Genomic DNA, 22,097 nt, shown 5'->3' with positions numbered 1-22,097 from the left:
TAGTTGTTATTTAGTGCTGGGAGAATTTTGGCTTTCATTTAAAGCTACGTTGTCGTCGTGGCCCAGAGGTTTTCCACCGGTCGTACTAGCAATTAGCAATCGTCCTTGTGAGTACAATCTGGGTGTCTCGGAGCAATTGATTACCTCTGACGATACAATTTTGCTGCGACAGTGGCATTCACCATACATAAAAGACATATTTGCATATTCTTCCGCAGTATACAAATATGGCATGTCGGGTAATGTGCACAACACAAATCAAGTCCCGGGAAACAAAGAGCTAATCGTCAGCACAAATGTAATATCAAGTCTAAGGTAATACAAGCCAAAGTCTTCTGTACAAAAGTTATATGATTATGGGATAATGAGCAATAAATGAAGGAACGTTCATTAACTTTTTGACGTTACTATCGATGTCGCTCACTCTCTATCTAGTTAAATATCAATCTGCCCCACTCTAGCTATCGAACAATGACGTGTTTTTTGCAAAAAAAGAGCACTTTTTTACAATCAAGATTCTTATTATACAAGATTCTTATTATACAAGATTCTTATTATACAAGATTCTTATTATACAAGAATCTTGACTAATCAGGCCATCTTTTACAATTACCTGCCATATGTGCTGTAGTACTCCTTCTATTAGAAATGGTGTGGCAAACTTAATAAACATAAGTTTTTTCAACCTTAACTCAATCATAATGATATTTTTTTTGCAAAATTAACGACTTTTCAGACAGCTGATTAATGCAAATTGATATCCATTACATGATGTAATCCTTATACAGAAGTATACAAAAAGAGCTGATACAACTAAAGCTTAATTTTCCGACAAAAGCTCATTTGTGTCGGAATTTAAGATAGAATCAGACTTCTTCTTGCAATTTGGATTATGGTTAGTATAAATCCAAAATTTCTCTTACTTAATTCCAGACATTTTCTTGCACTCTATAATGTTAGCAGTGTAATTTCAGACATTTTCTTACAGCGTAGAATTTTGGCAGTTTGATTCGACTTTTTCTTCTAACTCCAATTTCATGCAGTGTCATTCCAAACTTATCTTGCAATCTAAAGTTTTTTCTTATGCAATTTCAAAATTTATTTTGCATTTCAGAAGTAGGCCAATGTAATTCCGTGCTGTTTCTTCCAATATTATTTCGGAGCATAGGTATAGATATTTTCTTGCAGTTTACTGGTTAACTAATACCTATAATTTCAGATTTTTCTGAAGTTTTCGAAGAATCACTATTAAATTGTGAACATTTCTGACCGTAGTACACAAAGATATGATCTACGGGAACCACCAATATCATTGCAAATATTTTTTAGCAACCCAGATTCTGTTGAGAGTAATCCAGAGATTTTTTTGCACTCTAAAATATTAGGAGTGTAATTTCAGAACTTTTTTTACAGCTTAGAATTTTAGCAGTTTGATTCCAGACTTTTTCTTCTAACTCCAACATCATGCAGTGTCATTCCAAACTTATCTTGCAATCTAAAGTTATGTCTATGCAATTAGAACTTACTAATATTATGGCCTCTCACAAATTTAGGATCCAGATAGACAATACAAAAATAAGCTAGGAAAGAGCTAATATTATAGTTATGTCTATGCAATTTCAAAATTCTTTTAGCAGTTCAGAATTATTCTGGACTGTTTCTTCCAATATCAGGGTTTTCAGAGCATACATATAGATATTTTCTTGCAATTTACTGTTTAACTAATGTAATTTCAGACATGTTCGAAAAATCACTATTAAATTGCACACATTTCTGACCGCAGTATCTAAAGATCATACGGGAATGATTTTAACATTTAAGATATGTTTATTATCACATAACTAAGAGACATGGAGTTTTTTTCTTTTTTTACCAAAACAGATCAGCCTCTCGGTCGGTATCTGTTTAACCTTGAGTTTTGAGACCTTTTTTTTTAAATAGGACTATAAAAATAATCAAACATATTTATATTTTATCCATTTATTAACTTTATTATTAGTCAAGTGGGGTTAATTACAAAAATGGCACGAAATTGATATATCAACCTTTACAGTTATTAAGTAAATTTATACAATAGATAAGTGTTTTTTTTAACTGATGAGTTAAAAAACAGCCGAGTTTGGGAGTTTTAATTAAACGTTAAGAAAATACCACATTTTTTGACACATATGCTTCTTGAAGCGTATCACATGCAGAAAGAAATATAAAAATTAAGTAGTTTTTATTTTAAGGGCAGTTTAATGTGTGGAACTACAACAACGGAAACGTTATTCCGAAAATACACCAATAAGTTAACAGTTTGATTGCTTATACATTTAAGGTATAAGGGTATATTATTTCTTGGGTGACTGGCAAAAATAAATAACTTCTTTTATAGTAATTACATTAAAAAATGAAGTAATCACTAGACATCTGGTAACTAACAAGTTATTTCTAGAAGAGTTCATCTCTTTCCAATTTTTTAATAATCTTATTCATTTTTCTGATGGTATTTTGCATATTTTGAACTGTTTTTTCAAGTTTTACAATCCTCTGTTTTAAATGGATGTTTTCATCGTAATCCAAAAAGGTGGTGTTGTTACTCATTAAGAATTTATCAGTTGGAAAACTTATATCATCGTTAAGATGTCGACGATTTCGCGCATTTAATCTACTTATCGTATTCAATTGACCTGAATATCTGCAATCGCTGCAACATTCTGACCACATTCTTAAATCAACTTTATTTATTTCGTTACAATCAACGTATCCACCTTGTTTTCCAGGGAGAATAAAGACATTATGAGTAATTTTTGTTATATTATCGCCAGTGTCGCATAAAACGCGTGCTAAAGAATATTGTTTAATTTGAGTTAATTGCTCCGGTTTAAAAGTAGACGGATTTTCGTAATAAAATCGATCGCCATCACGTAATCTTCGAAACTGTTCTATTAATAAGCATCTAAATAATGGCCCAACTTTCGCACCAGGTGCTTGATCTTCCAAAACACCACCAACCCAAACATCTATATTCCCAGGATGTCCGTAAAGTTCTTGTAATTTTTTTCTAACATTAGGATCGGTTATTTCGTTCTTTAGATCATCGAAATTATCAACATCAGTCATGTTACAAAACTTTCTAAAGTCAATGTAACCCGGAATTGCGTGATCTCGTGATCTATGTATATTTATAGCCGCTAAATCCAAAGCAACCGCGTGAGCTGATTTAAAAAGTTGCTCAGTTAATTCGGTATTTAAATTTTGATCGGATTTTTTCAATTTAGCCGGAATCGAGTATAAACCTCTTAATAAAGGATCAACTCCTCCTTCATCGACGACGCGCCAAGGTGAAAAGAAAGCTTTGTGTAACGGAAGGTGACCTTCATGAATTGGTTGGAAAGTTTCGTTTAATCTGTGTAATATTGGATTTATTAAAGTGTGACCAAATCTTAACGCTGCCGTTGCAAAAACGTTTGCAATTGATGGATGGGTTTTTGGGTTATATCCTTTGTATTCGCCTAAAATTTCCATTCCTTGTTTACCAACAATGAATGGTAACCAATCGTTATAAGTTATGTGTTGCATAGCGGCACCAACGATTTTTCTTGCTTCTTGATAAATTAAATCGCTTTCCCAATGAGGATTTAATCTCCTTAATTCTTTGGCTAATCTGTTATGTTCTCGCATCCAAACTGTATGCATAGCGATTAATCCAACTTGTTCATTCGCGCGTATATCACCGGCTAAGAAACAATTCACATTACTTTCACTTACATTTCTTCGACAATCCATTCCTTGAGTGCTAGCGTAAGGAAGGAGAGGTTTTCGACCGGGAAAAGTTGGACCAACTCGTAACAACCCTAATTCAGTTGTTAAATCTCTTAAATCCCTCGCTAATTCATCCGAGAACCCGTAAACTTGGGACGCATCGATAAAAGATGTTAGTTGATTTATTTGTTCTCTCGGTTGAATTGCATCAAAGAAAACCGACGTCATCCCGGAACCACAAATCGATGAGGATCGAACAAAATCGATACATCTTCGATTTTGAATTCTTGGATCACCTGGTGGGACATCAATAGGGTAACAAGGAGCTGCGTAATCGCAAGATTTTTTACAATCAATTCCATCCCAACTTTCAGAACTAACCGATGGAATTGCATGATCTAAATCGTGATCGAGAAATTGTCCCCATTGCATCACCATGTGCGTTATTTCCGTATCCGGGGTTATTTTTTTCGTTGAAATCAGCGTCGTTGAAATTAATCTAGAACTTGGTTTTGGAAAACCGTAATATTTCGTTTCTTTGTTCCACCCAACTGGGGTACTAAAACCATTTTCGTAAATCGGTTTTAAAATTCTTCTAAATGGTGTTAAAGAGGCGCCCCACAAAGGATTTTGAAGGTTATTACAAGTACCATCGATGTTACGATATTTTGAATGGAAACACATGTCGGTGCAGTTTCTTTTTAAACGATGAGTCATACAACCGGACAATTGAGCAATTAAATCTAAGTGTTCGGTTGACAAAACATCGCGATAATTAAATTCTTTCGTATTGTTCATTACCATGCCTTGTTCGATATGTTTTCGTATATTCACTAAAGTTCGTTCATAAACCTCAGCTGCTCGCGCTAATTCTCTAGCTGGCGCGTTTGGATACCGAATTAATCTAAATAAATCAGCGGAACCGTGTGCTTTATGACTATGAAACAAATTATTTATGGTTCTATTTATAGCACCATCTACTTCTGATTTCGCTTCCAAGAAGGCTACTTTAACATATCTATCCCCGATGTTAATCCCAGCAGGATGAGGGTCGTCTTTAATTGTAATATAACCAGAAGCGGAAATAGTTCCGTGATCGTTATTCGCGGAACATTCGTATCTACCTTGATCTTCTCCAGCTACGTTATAAATATATAAATTTCCGCTTACAGATGTTTTATATCGCCCTGTTATCGGTAAAGTAGAACCATCCTTTCTCCATTGAACTCCAGGAGTTGGATGTCCCTCAGCTTTACACGGGATTTCAATTGTACTTCCAACTACAGCTTCCATATCGTATGGTTTATAAACGAATTTTGGGGTACGATTTATATTACCCTTTATTGTTAATTTCGCGCTAACATCTCGATTACCCAAATCGTTTCTTGCCTCGCAAACGTATATAGCTTCATCAGATTCTATTATGTTATTTATTTCTAAACGACTTCCATCTTCACTGATATTAATCCTTCCATCGCTGAGTACTTCTATATCGTGTTTGTACCAAATTATTTCTGGCGGTGGTGTTCCTACTGCGCTACATTCAAATCTTGCTGTTGATCCCAACAGAACATTCATACTTTCCGGGTAAGCTGTAAAAACTGGAGGTGCTGAAACGAGAGGAATAACTTAAATTAGTATTGGTAGAAAATCAACATTTTAATATTAAAATGAAAATGATGGACTATCAATATTTGTAAAAGTGCATCGATATATGATACGCTAGCAAGGAAAGAAAGTTATTGGTAGAAAAGGAGACACATCGATATGCAATTACAAAATGTAAAAGTTGTATATGCTATAATACATAATATAAATATGATATAATAATTAGAAAAGGAACTAGAAAGATTGGAATGTTCGTTTAAGGTTCGGAGTCTGCTAAGAAGTTAGAGTTATAAAATGCGACTTTTATAAAAAAAGTTATAGTTGCAAACTGTTAACAGACAATATGATATACATGGAGATGCCTCTCATAAATTTAGGATCCAGATAGACAATACAAAAATAAGCTCGGAGAGAGCGAATATTGCAGCAATTGATGTGGTACGAATAATCTCGTGGACTGGAAAATAGAGAGGCGTGGAAGGTTTCCTAAAAACTATAAAGGAAAAAGAATATTATAAAAGAGCAGAAAAGCGAGCTATGTTTAGTATCAACTTAAGAGATAGAATCAGAAATGAAGATATCCGATGGAGAAGTGGTATCACAGTCATAGTAACACGAGTAGTGGAGCTAAAGTGGTAATAAAGAACAGTGAGGTTGACACGCAAGAACAACGCGCAGTACGGGTAAATCCCCTAGAAGATGGATAGACGACAGAACAAAGAGAATTGTGAAAAGCAGATGGTTTGAGATGGTCCAGAACAACGAAACATGGAAACATATGTAAGAGGTCTTCGTTCAGGAGTGCACAATGGATGGTTATAGAGAAAGAGAGAGGCTATTAGAGGATGATAAGACGTATTTGAAAGCTTGAATTGGCTTAGTAATAGATAATTTTTATATGTTCATATACTTAACTAATCATAGGGAAAACTAGCAACAGTTCTGGAACGTAGTCAAGAAGATGAATGGGGCCAATGTAAAGAAACACGAAATATAACAACCAAAATGGAGAGACTACTGCGTAGCAAGATAGTGATCTACGGATAGAGACCTGGGGGAAAAGGAGGTGAAGGTGTAAGAAGTAGGAGAAGCTTTAAAGGAAACCCGAAATGGAAAAATGGCAAGCGAAGTTACATACAACCACAACTGGTGTAGACAGTACAGCAGTGGCTGGATAAAATATTCCAGCAGGCCTAGATTATTGAAACCCCAAGATTGGGAGGAGATCGTAATTGTGCCAATTCACAAAGAAAAATCCACAATCTAACTCCGTTCTGCACGCCAGATCTAGTATACCCAAACGACATTGTACTAATGTTAGGCAATGTAGATCAAAGAAACGTCCAAATATAGAAAACTTGTCTACAAGACAAGGGAATGATAATAAACAGGAACACAAGGAAGATTCTACACAACACAAAAGAGGAGAGAAGAGAAAGCATAGATGTACGAATAGAAGGACAATTACTAAAAAAAGTCGTGCTACAGAATATAGATATCGCACGCAATAGAATAGCAAAAGCAAATGAAGTTTATTATTAGATAAACAATATCCTGGTAGATAAGAAATAACTAAACACTAAAGCAAAATATACTCACATTCACCAACGGGTCGGAAACTTAGACAATGTTAGATAGATACAAATCAAAAATAGAAGCAACAGAGATGAAGACTTTGTGAAAAATAGTAGGAAAAACCAGAGAAAATACAGTACAAAACAAAAGCAGATATAGAAGAACTACGCTTAAGAGCTCTCTAGTAGAGGAGATAGAAAAGAAACACATGAAATGGTATGGCCATCTAGTTTGAAGGGGTCAGGAAAGAATACCAAAGAAAATGTTCAAAATGAAATGAGTTGGAAGAAATAATATAGGAAGCGGCATAAAAAAAGGGAAAAGTATCGCCGAAGTATGACTACAGATCAGAGACCCAACACCGTGAAAAAGAAGAAGATGAAGCAAAGCTCAGAAACCAGTTCTTTCGAGGCTGGGATTAAATAGTGGACATTGAGTGTTACGGCTCTCGAGCCCTTGGGAATTGGGGTATAGATGATAGTGGCTAGATGCATTTATGAAAAGATTTACAGTTTCAAAATCGTTGCATTGCAATAATTCAATGCAGCTAACTTAATTCAACCTTCCTAGTAGTTATTGTACCCCGTTTACCACATAAACATGATGCCTGTCCTGATGCCTGAAGCAAGTGTAGAAGTTAGGAAAATTTTCATAAAATTAAGAGAAATAGCTAAAACCTTTTACGAATGAGCTACTAGTATTGAGTACATAATTCAGGTAAGGGTTTACGTATAGACGAAATATTGAAAATGTCCCATGTACGGTTCCTTCAAATTCTTCAAGTTCCTTCAAACTCTCCGAGAAGAACAAAGCTTTAGAAAGGAACTTAACGCAAACTCTTGGGCAAATGGCCCTAAAATAGCAGCAAATCATTAAAATCAAGATAATAATCCTGTAAGTGCAGAAACTCTGAGAAGAGCTTTACGATATGTAAGTATAGGAAAAGAATCGATACATTAACGACATTAATAGAAAGAAATAAATTGCATTTGCAAAAATGCACAAAGAAAAGGATATGGATGTTTGGAAATGATTAATCTATTAATTTATAAAGGAGGCAAAATATAACATTTGTGGATGTGACCAGTTAAACGATTTGGCATGGTTTTAAGATATTTGACTACTGAATACGAACCCCATAGAGCTATGTGTGGGATTATTTATATAGCATGATTTCGATGATCCAAAATCAATGTGAAAGATGAAATGGAGTCTTCCCCTTATAAGAGTATTCAACATTGGACACTCGGATAAGCAGCTGTCTTAAGTTTATTGAATTATGTTACAATTAGAGGATCGGTTAATTAAAACGAACAAACATTTATACATTATTCAATGTGATTCACAAAGTCATGTGCAGTTTGGAAAATATGAGCTCTTGAACTTGACAACTTTCTGCACTAAGACTTCAAATAATAGCGTGTTATGATACCCGGTGAATTGTATACCCAGAGTAGTTAATCATGAACAGATACAGTACTGGTCTGATGATCATAAACAAAACAACCTAGTTATTGTTTTTATTTTACCGCGTGATATTTCTCCTAACTTCAACAATTTTTACTTCATTGGAGTTATGAAGTCTAACATTTACAATGAACAAACAGATTTCCTTAAGAGCACTACATTGTTGAAACTCATAATTTGATTATTGAAGTATTTGTTGGTCACTTCAATATCAATGAAGATCTCAAGATTGAGATTCATAAAATTATCTCAAAATTTAATTCCAAAAGATTTATGTAGTAAATAAATAGTCCACAATAAAAATTTGTCTGGATATTTCTATAAACACAAATACTAATATTTTAGTTCAATATATCATATTGTGCTGTAAAGTGATCTGTAGATATTAATAGCTATAGAGTTGCAATCTTATTACAAAAAGCATTCTGATAACAAAACCTAATAGACTTAAAATTAGCGTCCGCTTCATTATTACTGCTTTCAGACTATAGAAGCAATTAAAAATTAATTTGAAGTAAATTTTTGAACTTACCATTGATTACTAAATCTGCTGTTGCAGTAATTCTACCATGAATATTAGTGGCATCGCAACGATAAGTTCCAAAGTCATTTCTTTGAACTTGTTTTATAATTAAATTTCCGTTAGAATCAATGATGTAATGTTGTGAAGGAGCAATCGCGATTCCCGATTTTGACCATGATATAAAAGGTTGTGGGGAACCCCCTGCTTTGCAAGTAAATTTGATTTCTTTTTCACCTTCAGATGTTGTTACACTATTTGGTGTTTCGATAAAAACAGGTTTCTCAAAGGCATCTGAAACTAAAAAAAAAATAATAAATAAAATAAAATCAAAAAATATTTAAAAATATACCTGTATTTTGAGCTTCAAAATTTTTAATATTTTCAGGTTTAAAAACAACCATCCTCGCCGATCTTGACCTAATAAATCCTTGAGGATTCTTTGCTACACACTCATAAAATCCATTATCATCATCTTTAGAATCCCTAATCATTAAACTCCCGTCTCCCAGTATTTTATGACGTTCGTCATGCATGTCAAGTTCTAACTCGTTATGCATCCATGTAACCGATGGTGATGGATCACCTTCAACGTGACATTTAAAAATTGCGGTTCCGCCTATTTTTATTTCTAAATCTTGAGGTTCTTCCATAATTTCAGGAGACTCTATAAAAATCAGTAATGAATCCGAAATTATTGCGTTATAAACGAAGACTTTCACTTACTGCAATGAAAATCCTTCATTTCCATCGTCTTCAAGGCTTTACCACTCATCTCCGTTGGAGTTCTGCAATTCGCGGTAACTTGCAACGGAGCATCTTTTAACATCCTTGCAAGCCATGCCAATTTGCAATCGCATATTAGTGAGTTTGCATCAAGACGGAGTCTTTGAAGTCGTGGAAGATTTGAAAACGCACCCGCTGAAACTCGCGATATTTTATTTTTATATAAGAATCTGCAATAAAAAAAGAAAAACGTGTAGATGATTTAGTTTGATTGAGAACTGCCGTTATCATAAATAAATTTATGGAAACTAAATAAAGTTTGCCACATAAATTGGTGCCAGTTGGGAAATTGGAAAAGCACGTTTTAATCAATTCCTACCATTTTCATATCGAACTCGATTATAATTAGCTTCAGTTTGCAATGTGTTTGACCATCACATTCTATGACAATGTGTGTATTATTGTTACAATCTAGCGTTTATAGTTTGGGAAATAGGAATGCATTTTGAGTTTGTAGATCGTTTCCACAAGCGTATACCGTTACACAAAGGTGGAAGCAAACAAACCCAAAGTGATTTAAGTAAATATTTCATTAAACGTACAGAATTTGTGTTGAGTTGGTTCATTATTTTGCAACTCTGTAGTAAGCAAATATATGTATTTAAATGTACGTTATCATATCAACATCAAAGATTTATGTCAATTTTATTTAAATTTTGGTTTACGAGTATTGTTGAGAACATAAAAAATCTCGTATTGCTCTTTTATGCATATGTGAAAACACAAAAGAGAGATTAAATTATGTAATTTCTATGATTTTTAATCCTAAATTCAATTTTATTACAATACAATAAGCATTGATTTCAAAAAATATAATTATAGAGTTTATTATGGTTGTTGCACAATAAAAATTAAGGATTTAAAATCTTTGTTTGTTTCTGTTCATTTATTTTTACTATATTCAGTAAAAACTTGATGTGAAAATTTAACATGGACCACTCCTTGTTATTAATTTAGAAATGCTTGTATTTCGTAATTACTCCTTTACCGATGTGAAATGTTTAAATCTTGTTGACATGCGAAATGTAGGTAAAGATCAAAGCTTTCGGGGTTACACAAAGTTATATTCATGAAAGATTCAATTTGTAGAATTTGAAATCATCAGTGCAATTATTGTAACTTAGGTTTAATTTTAATTAGTTTTAAGTGAAATCTAAAAGTAATAAAATAATATAGAGAGCTACTTAATAAGCAAGTTCAATTCAGATAATTACACCTTATTTACTGATACTTTAGTTCCTTATTTTTAATAATTTCCAGGAGATGACTGCGTTTAGGTTGGTGATTATGTTTGGAGTTAGATTATAGCCTGACGTTTTCTTGATTGGTAGTCCTGAGGTAGATCTTGTTTTTATCATAGATGATGAGATTATCATAGATTCTGTATTATTTTCAGGAATGTAGAAGTTATAGAGTTTTGCAATTGTTGTGCCTACTTCTTTTATTTCTTTCTTGAGTAAGCAGAATGATGTGTCAATATTATTTAGAAGTACCAATAGATTGTATATGTTTTGTCATGTTCATTTTAGTTGTATCTGTATAGGACTTGCTTGTTGCCTTAAATTGGTTTATAGGCAGACAAGATTTATTTCTTTGCGATAGGTTGGAATAGTTTAATTAACGTGGGATTTTAGTGTTGTTTAGTGTGTTTCACGTATTAGTGACCAACAGTATTTTTATGACTCCTAATATGCTCAAGATAAATCCCGTTGAACTTATTTATAGCTGTACACATAGAGAGATCATAATAATTGTTTTTAAACAATAACCGGCATGTATATGTCAGGTCAGGTATTCTTTGGAAATACCCTCTAATGAATAAGGACTCTTGCTAGGTGATCTATTGAGGAAGTTTGCGATTGAAATTCCGACAATATAAATGCTTACTTATAAGAGCTGCTTTGTAAGATTAATAATCACTGTTGATTTGCCAAATTTTCTAAGTCAATGCTTTGTAGAACGCATATTGGCCTACTTCCCTAACTTTACAACAGCTTTGTTGTAGTAGACACTTGATAAAGTAGAAACTCCGATAGTGTGGTGGCTTGATTTTTATGGTGATCACAAGGTAAGTTTAAAGACTTTAAAATAATTATTCTTATTTTGCTATTTATATAGGACGAGTTGCTTAAGCATGACGAAATATACTGCTTTTATGTACAGATCTTCATTTTATAAATATTTTTCTTATAATCTAATGGGTTTACCGATTAATCATTCAATTTCTAAATATACCTCAACATTTTTCGTGCTAAATTCAATATTTGTTACCAGTAATCGTTAAAATAAAAAATTTATTGTTTAGTAAGCTAAATACAGATATCTGTAAATATTTGCGTCTATAACAGAAGAAAATAAATCGAATATCTTTCTGCTAATCCATCATCGTTGTGGAAATATTGCAAAACTTGCAATTTCTTTTATAAAATTTGGACGAGATATTGTTTAAGTTTTCCAGTTATTTAAACTTTCTTGAATTTTAAAACATATTATTCTTTTTTCATTTCCTAAATATCACTTAAAAGTAATTAAATTACAATGTAGTTTCCAGTTTCTAGAAGCTAAGCCTTTCATGAACATATCTCTGTGTAACGCCTGACAGCTTTGATCTTTACCTACATTTCGCATGTCAACAAGTTCTAGACATTTCCCATCAGTAAAGGAGTAATTATGAAATACAAGCGTTTCTAAATTTATAACAAGGAGTAATCCACGTTAAATTTACATAACAATATGTCCACAATTAATTGATGAGAATAACCATGAACAGCCATTTATAAATTCTAAATAAATAAATGTTTGCAAATTAATTCCCATTAAAAGCTTTAAACTCCATAAATATAGTTCAATCAAAGTTATTATATATGCTTTTGCTTTTTGTTGTTACACGTTTCGACTCTGAGCACGAAAAAATGCTTCGAAAGTCACAACTTTACATAAAACTATAAAATTAAAAGTAAATGTCTTAGAAAAAATATGGACGAAGACGACATTAGATCAAAAAGAAGAAGAGAAAGGAAGTTGGAAGATAATATATTCCTGGTAGTGCTTCATATAGTAGCAGTGAAGATTCAGAAAATGATTTTTTCATGATGGAAAATATAACAAAAAAATGTATTTTGGTGCCAATGTTGCTAAAACTATACGTGAAGTTGTTTATTGATGAATTTCTTTAGAGTACGGTGTTTACTGTTTTATATAAAAAAATTGCAGTGAAATTTTACAACGATTTTCTCTGATCAATAATATATTGGAGTTCAAATTTTCTATATCCATAAATGGTAAAAAAGGGTTTCTCACTCTCACTTCATACTGACTGATTTATAACATGTCGATACCGAATAGCCATACGGTAGAATGAATAGTACTCCATACGGAGAACTATGAAATAGCGATAATATGGAAACGTTTCTAGACGAAATTCAAACATTTCGGCAACAAGTCAATGAAAAAAAGTAAATGGTACGTCGATAACAGTTCACTTTCAGGTTTTGTTTTTATTGCGATCTGTTTGCCTATGTCAATCAAGAAAAGATTTTTTCAACGATAAATTTAATGAAAACGAACCAGAGAAATAAACTGTTGACTGCCACTATCTTTAGATACACTAAATAAAGACTTTAGAATTAATAAAAACTGATTGATAATATGAACAAAGCCAATTTATATGAACCCAAAGAGAATGATTTATTTGCGTTTAAATACAATATTCTACAATACACATTCTATTTAAACATTTTCTAGGAGTATCTTTTAAGTGATTATTTTGAGTTTGTATTACTAAAATAATGTTTGTGTAATTTTTACAATTTAAATTTTTCGCCAAATAAATATGTATGTCAGAAAAGTTTATTTAAGCAGATTTAAGTTTCCTCCTCTAAATTTCAATACGTTAGTTTGAATTTAATTATAGCTTAACATAGTTAAAGTAAATTGAGAATGAAACCAAAATAGATGTTATTAACAAATTTGCATTTATGGTAATTAAATTTGATCAAAAACTCTATAGTCATTATACGTAGAAGCTCCTGTGGGTAATAGGGTCCCTTTTCATTAGCCATAAAGTGAGCTGAGTTGGCAGTAAAACAGTTTTGGAATTGTACGAGGCACCATTAGATATGGAATGGAAGCGGCAAACGCACGAGAGCAAATATTAATTTCGCACACCAAAAGATTCCTCTGGTTGCCTTTTGCATTTTTATTTATTCTTCTCTCCTATTGGTTCGGTAGCCGTTCAATCCTATACATAAAAGCCGGCGGCAGAATTGAATATATTGGGAGTAAAATATAAATCGGAAGAGCGGTTTTCTAGGTAAATTGGCTTCGATCCGTTCCCTTCTCCTTTATGATTTTGCATCTATCGTCGAGAGCTTCAAAGGCTTTCAGTACATCGATGGTATATTCAATTTATGTCGAGTGTGTATTCTATGTAGTACAATATTATTTTAAGCAGATGCTTTGCTGGAAAATTTAAGTCGCTTCTTTTAAAAAGAGATTTAAAAAAATAATAATAAAGCTGGTGTTCAAAACATTTCCGGCTTTTTCTCTTTTATAACAGACCAACAACAGCTGTCGCTTAAAATGAAAATTCTTGAAAAAATCCATGTCCATGGCAGCTCGCTTTAGCTTATCTTTACTCATTTACATAAAAAATCGTATCCGCTTTTACAACATGCGGAATAATGAAATAATTTTGATTTAAAGCTTCATTTAAAGTTCTTTTTTTGTTTAAACCAACATAAAGTAATACTCAAATTTACTTTATTATTCCAGCTTACCATTATCAGCTTACAATTTTATAATTTACGGTTGAATTGTGTGTTAAATGAAGTGTGGGATTTCGACAAGCCGCACGAAATTAAAAAATCGTGTTCGCATGAAGTGAATTCAGAGTGGTGCGTATGTTTGCGTTGAAAAGCTTTCTATGGGATCATTTTTCAAAAATAAATTCTAATTTGATAAACAAATACTAGATTTATTTGACAAATGCATTCTTCTTAAAACAAAAAAAAATAATACTTACAGTCGTTCTAAGTTGGGTATATTTGAAAACGTTCCTGTTTTAATTTCCCGAAGGTCGTTATAATGTAAATATCTGAAAATAAAAAAGATGTTAACGGCGCAACGTTATTAGTGCTTTTAACTTTTATGTAGACGTAACAAAAATAAATTTTCTCGCTAATGTAGCAATTACATTATGACCATCAGTCGTTCAATGGGAGTAATAACTACGCTATAACGTAACTAAATTGGCAATTAGGACCGCGGTATTATTTCACTTCGACTTAATTAGGCACGCATTAGCGGTACAAGCTATTCTGATACTAAAATTGTTCGTCAGCAACGTAATATTACCCTTTAAGTACGGTGCAATGAAGCGTATTGAAACTGGATGCTTTTATTATATGACGGCAAAAGATGTAGCAACTATGTTATACTTTGTTGAATTTAAGAACTTTGAGGAACTTTAGAAAGTATATTGAATAAATTATGAATTTTAGAATTAATTTTAGTTACAAAAAATGTTAAATTATCGATTTCTAATTTAGAATATGGGTTTAAAGAATATTTGGTTGAAAATATCAACGCAAACAAAAACATGTTTTAAAGAAATGATCATTAAATCTAGTCATTCAAAAAATATGATTCATTAAAAAACGTAAATAAAATACAGTAATAAAATGCACCAATACAAATATGAAACTTATTTGTTCATTGTGGTTGATAACGTCAAAGATATCATACCCAATATCAGTAGCTTTTCCTGCTTAATATGTTGTATATATTTTGTGTGATCATTTACAAAGCAATCGCTATGGAAATTTCTAAACATTCAACGCTGATATAATATTCTGACATCAATTGCACCAAATAAATCCTTCACATATGAATTCCTCATCATATATAACTGTGGAGTTAGAATTTCTTTTGATGCCCTTTTCCGATAATTTTGCGATATAGATTACATAGATATCAGAATTCTTTCTAGAATATCCCCAATTCGGCATAAAAATATTTGTTTAGAGAATTAGGACTGATGTCCTCTTGAAACCGAATTATTGATGCTGGAGTTATCATTAGTATTAAGTTATTACAAATTTCTACGACGAATATAATCTATCTGGCAATAGATGTAGCAGTTTTAGTCTTTGCATCGAGTTGTGCAAAACTTTGTTTTTTTAAAGCACACTTTAAACGTATTTCCAGTTACTCCTAGCACATTCATTATTAAGAAGTTCTACACTAAGCAGATTTCCAATTTTCCACAACTAGTACTACCTTCACTTTATTATATCTTATGACGATATCGTATGGAACGCCAAAAAAATTCAGTTACAATTATACTAACAATCAATAAATTCTAGACAGTTTAATACTTTCTTGAGCTAAAAATCTGGTGTACATAACTATTTTGCTAATTATCCCAAAATACCTGAATTTAGGGATTAGTCATACATTTGTTGCTGAGTAATCAGTTTTTGAATTTATAAATTACACTGCGGTGGATATACTCAGCTAGCTAGTGGGGATTAATAGTATGTAACCAGATTCTCTGTCGTGGGATGACTATTTTTTAGGTAGTAGCTAGGATCACCCTAGCTGGCCTCTATGAAAAAAACTCCTTTTTCCATTTCCATACCATTTTTGTCATGTACGGATCTCCATTCCGTTTGAAGCTTTCCCCTAAATTGAACTTTATTTCATCCAACATTTCACACAGATTTTCTACTCCACATGTTAATTCTGACGTTATTATGAATTTTGTTATGCTTATCTTTGTTGTTATTGGAAGCGGCGACTATCTCTTCATGATAAAATATAGTTTATTTTGACAATATTTAGCTTCTTCGTGACTGGTTTATCGGCGTTAAACTTTCCATAACATATCAGTACTTTGTAGTGATATTTGAGTACTAGGTGTGTAATTTCCTTCTTTGCTTCTAGCTGTTTTGGCATATTCACGGAGATATTCTTCACCCTTTCTGTGTCAAACTTTAGTACTTCTATATTTTGTTTTATCAAGTATTGGTGCTAAGTTACCACATCTTGGCCATTGTTTCTGAATCATCTGGAAGTTGGAATACTTTTGCATTGGATTTCACAACCATTACTGGAAGATCATGTACGAATATATTATATAGAAGAGGAATTTTTCTCAGGTTTCCATCTAAGTTGGTGTAATAAAGTAACAATTGTCTTTTCTTTTAGGTATGTTTTAACCTGCAAATAACAATTGCAGTCTGGTGCATTGTACTTTTCTCCGATTTTGGGATTGTTATCACCGCTTTGTTACTCTGTCGCTTGGACACCAATTAAAAACACACTTCGAACCGGGTTTGGGATAACTTTTATTAAATGCATCTTATCTACAAGTAGTGAGGAGCTCGAAAATAATACTAACACTATGATAGCTATTACGAAAGTAAACAAAAAATCCAATTTTCAACAAAAACATTAGAGCTTAAATTCTCAGTCTTAAGCTGTTCATAACAATTAGGTCAGCATTGCTCCGAATGTCGTCATTTAGCTCTTCGCAGAGTTCTTCTATTTAAACCATACCCTCATGTTTACTGCTTCTTTACCAAACATACAACCCTTCTCCTTAAGCTATTATTTCCTGAGGTCACTATCTGAACTCTATATTTATGAAACCTAGGACTCCAGCCTCTTATTATTCATTCTCTCATATTTCGGTATTAGTGACCTCAGCAATCCTTCGACCTAGGCTCATTTTCTTTGTCAATCTACCAACATATTATTATAACTTCAATTTGGTAAGTATTTGCATTTGAGTGCACTTTTTCTCTTTTTTCTATCTACCACTGCTTCACTAGTTGTAGAAAGTGTTCCATAAGCAAAGCTCTTCAATTCTTGCGATCGGATTGTCCATGGCATTATTTTCATTAGAATTCCGTCGTTGATCTCTATGGACTTACTTTTCAGCTGTTTTCTTCAACCATTTTATATGGACTGCTAATATCAACCACATTGCCTACCAATTTAATTTTTGCTCTTCCATTATTTGTTTTCATTTAGAAATGGACTCTTTCATGTTGACTTCTGTTTCTTGTGGTCGCTGTATAGTTCCTGGCTATATCTTGTCCTTCCTACATAATTCTCATATATGGGGCCTACAATACTTCTTAGGTTATTCTTCTCGAAGATATTTATGCTGTTCACTAGATTCTGAGTCAGCTTCAACGTCTCACAGCCATACATATGTAATTACAGGCCTTAAAATTGTTTTTTAGATCCCGAACTTTATGTTCTTATGTATATTCTTAGATATGATTCTTCTTTATATTTTCCCAGCCTGGCTGCCATCCCTCGCCTGGTCCATTCGAAGATATAACCACCGTGATATCATCCTTCATGTCATCACCTACGACTCTGCTCGACCTAGTCTGTATCAGTGTTTTCTATAGATTTGTTCTTAGCCTCACTGGCTTCACCATGTCCTTCATTTGTTTGTAGGTTTCTTGTGCGGCTTGAGATGTTAATGTCGTCCGCATAGCCCACTAGCTGTACTGATTTATTTATCAGTAGATTCGATCTTCTAATTTTCATTCTTCGTACGGCATGTTTCAGTGTAAAATTAAACAATGTTTGTGCCAGCCCAACTGGTATAGCTGATATAGCTCATTTCCTATTTTACGCATTTTCTAATAGATTTGCGGTTGATAACTTCTATTTTGAACTTAAAAAAAATGAGGCCATCATATTCTTCGTGGTTTATTGATGAGTGTTTTTTCTTCGGGCATCGTACAACTTGTTCATAAAATTTAGTGCTTAGTTATGTATGGTTATTGATGTTCTATTGGCGTATCCATGACATTCCTTTTTATGTACAAAGCTTTTAAAACCTAACATTATCTATGTATAGTAGCTACGATCCTGAATATTGGCTTTTTATTATATCTCTACTCATTTTGCTTTTTACTTTCGACATCCTACTATTACAAGTAACCACCGGAGTTAGTAAATAAATGAAAGTGTTACTGGTATTGGTCCTTGTGATATTTTTATTATTCAAGCTACTCATTTTTATTTCTTTCTGCTTTAATGACGATAAATAATCCTTAAATACAAATTCCATGGTTTCGGTTGCAGATGGATAAAATTAGTGATACGTATTTCTTGTACGTTTATAAAGTTGTAATTGGAAGTTGCTAATAACATGCGAACAATCATTCGGCATTTACTTCGGCTTCAACTGAGTAATTTAACGGAAGCCATACAAAGTATCGTTTCCATAGTTTTCCTTCTTTTAATACACGCACAAAACAGTTCAAAGAGAGCTGACGTCGTAGAAGGTTGTTTGTAAATGTAAATTCAATATTAATTACACGAGAACAGTGAAAACCTCAAAAAGAATCAGTTTCAGTTATACAAAAAATATTTACAGCAATTAATCAATATTCAGAAAAAAAATGAATTAAAATATTTAGAATAGGTGAAATTATTACCAAATATAATTTAATGGAGATAAAATACTCGCGATTATACATTGTTATATTCGATGGAACAAATTTCAATTCAAACAATGAAACACGCAGTAGTTGTAAATGACAAACAGTCTAAATTTGATATGGGTTGAAATTTCCCGTAATTAAAATAGTTTAAAAAGTTATAATTCGATTTTATTTTTATAATTGATGTATTATTTTACTTACAAAAATTCCAATTTGGGCATATTCTGAAAAACATCACCATCGATTTCTTGTATTCGATTCTTGTACAAATACAAATGTGTGACTTGATTCAATCCTGAAAATGCTCCACTTTTAAGATGAGTAAGCAAGTTGTTGTTCAATAGTAGAGAACGAACATTCTTCAAGCCCTTAAAAGTTCCTGGTTTGATGTCACGGATCTTGTTAAATCTCAAATCCCTGCAAAGAGAAAAAAAACGTAAGTCAGAATACTTTGGTTTCAGATGAAAGATATCTTGAAAGCTATCTGTTCGGAGACGTTTCTGCGGCACCTTTCTCGTATCCTTTCCCTAAAGGAAAATAAAACACCCGCAAGTTATTGTAAAGCGAACTTTAAAGGTTGTTACCGAGATTTATACCGGATGGGGATATTTTCCGCGGTACCCGATTTATCGTCACCCGTACGGACGCCGACAAATTTATTACTGTTTATTGGGATTTATTACGCGAGTTTGAAAGTAGATTTCTTGCTGGAGTTCGCGGCAACTTCCGACGAAGGCGAAAGGCTCATTGGAAAATTAGAGAAAAATGACCATTTTGCGTTGAGATTTACTGTGATCGCTTTATCGCTTCGCCAAAACTATGATTTGTGGATACCCTGGAAAAGTTTGCGCGCACTTCACCAACGATAATGCTAATAGTGTTTTATATCTTCATGATAAATTATTACTTCATGATTAAATTATAACTACTTTTATAGTTTTTATGATCAAACTTTACTTTAAATGTACATAAAGTTCTATATCAACAATTTTCAACGAAAATTATTTTGAAATATCTCAACACTATTTTGATAACGCTTACAAAAAAAAATTATTAAAATTAAAAATCTGTTCGTTACTATTTATTTTTAATAATACAGTTCAAACACGTTTATATAGCAATGTATTCTTTATATCCGGGTGGATTTGAAATAATTTTAAATACAAAATAAATTAAAATTATTAAATACGTTTAAATCGATTTGTAAAACAATGGGATCTGGATTGTTTATGACATGTTCATTTATTTTTTTAATATAATAAATTGATAAAAATAACTAAAATAAAAACCTCCATTCCAAGCCAAAAAAAACTGGAAATCGATTCGAAAGTAAAGCCGAAAAGTTTTTGTTTTAATAACAAAAGTTTTGATGCACTTCTAGCCGTGTAAATTGCACAGTGCTTTGTCTCTCGTTGCAAGAACAGGAGGATAACGGAAAAGCTGCGAGGCGTCCGTAATTGGACGGACAATATTTCACCGTCGGTGGGGCTCTGCTCGGCTTAACTCTTTTAGTCTTCGCGGGACCATAATTTAAGCAAACTTAAAAGGAGCCCAGCATTATATTCGGGAGTAACTGGAAACCTTATGGAAGACAAATTGGCCTGTAAAATTTATGTAAGGACGACGAACAAAACGTTCGCGACGGTTTAACTCCAGCATTTTCAACGAAAAATTATTGTTAAAAAATTTTAAATGTGAATCTTTTAAATACCGATTATGAATTCAGCGATAAACATGAATGGATGTAAACTACATTATGTTGGGTTACTGCCAACTAGTTGCATTACGGTATGTTATGACTCCCAACAATTTTAAAGTTATTTACTTCCAAATATAATCTTAAACCGGTTGAAATTTATTACGACAAGAATAAGGTTTAAAGGATAATTTCTACATATTTCAGATTATATAATAATATTAAATCTTTTAAAGAATAAAATATTCTTTAAATTAACTAAATAAGATTTTTTTTTATTTACAGGTTTTAAAGGGTGTTTTAAGGAAAAAATCCGTCGAGTTTCAATTCATTTTAAAGTTTTCATTAAGTTACAGAATTATTCAACATAAGTAACCTTTTTTTTTAATTTAACACCAATGTACAATGAAGAAAACATTAAAAGAATAATGTTGTAAGGAGTTGATAAAAAACAATGACACAAGAGAGAAAAAAAGAGGCAAAAATAAAGGCAAAAGTGCCATAGATTTCACTTGCGTCCTATAAGGTCAACAAACATGGAAAGATCGTAAAACTGTTATAACAAAAAAAAATCTCACAGATCCGGGAATGAAATTTAACAACGAGCAACCTGGTAAGAAAATGAACACAGAATGTTGTGGACATCATAAAACGAAGACACACAAGAGGAGTGACAAAGGAGTCCATGCGATAAAAACATCTTATTGCATTAGAGATTTCTTTAGAAACCATAATCACCAAAACCAAACTGATCCTCTGATGATAATACTAGGATCCAAGCATGCTAATATTAATATCTTTATTAATAAGAAAACTACCCTTTTTAGTAAATAAAATACATTGCGTTTTGTGAGGGTTGATCACAAGAATATGTCTTTTAATCTCCACACATAAGTGACTTAAATCCTTTCTTATTGTATTACAAGTTTTCGATCGCTTAGATCTTGAGAATAAATTGCTGGTATATATTGTAAATATGATAGAACCAAAGATCTTCACCAAAGATCAATGCAGAACACCAGCAATCAATTTAGTAGATTCAGAATACAATGATACTTTAACCGCATGCGTTCTATGAAACAAATACACATCAACAAATATAAAAATATCCAATAAAATGAAAAGGTGGTGGTGATTCAAGATATCAAATGTTCAGCATCTGTTTGTTATCTCATTTTTGTTTGCTATCAAAAGTTATCATTTTTGTTTGTCAGATAGTATATTA

At 32.4% G+C, this 22,097-nt stretch overlaps 1 protein-coding gene across 1 annotated transcript in view; it reads right to left on the bottom strand.

Annotated features, from left to right (window-relative positions):
• Positions 1–1,964: 1,964 nt before the first annotated feature.
• LOC111415882 (Peroxidasin) overlaps positions 1,965–22,097 on the bottom strand; it is a 114,201-nt gene continuing 94,068 nt past the window's right edge. The window contains exons 2-7 of the mRNA XM_023047762.2: positions 19,378–19,593; positions 14,727–14,798; positions 9,644–9,873; positions 9,270–9,584; positions 8,930–9,217; positions 1,965–5,357 (exon numbers count right to left, since the gene is read on the bottom strand). Of these exons, the coding sequence (XP_022903530.2) occupies positions 2,434–5,357; positions 8,930–9,217; positions 9,270–9,584; positions 9,644–9,873; positions 14,727–14,798; positions 19,378–19,593 (4,045 nt within the window). The 3' untranslated portion in view covers positions 1,965–2,433. The remainder of the gene's footprint in view (positions 5,358–8,929; positions 9,218–9,269; positions 9,585–9,643; positions 9,874–14,726; positions 14,799–19,377; positions 19,594–22,097) is intronic.

The sequence above is a fragment of the Onthophagus taurus genome, chromosome 1 (genome assembly GCF_036711975.1).
Source record: "Onthophagus taurus isolate NC chromosome 1, IU_Otau_3.0, whole genome shotgun sequence".
NCBI classification, from domain to species: domain Eukaryota; kingdom Metazoa; phylum Arthropoda; class Insecta; order Coleoptera; family Scarabaeidae; genus Onthophagus; species Onthophagus taurus.
The sequence above is the reverse complement of the archived record's forward strand: the minus strand, read 5'-3'. Positions and strand labels throughout refer to the sequence as shown.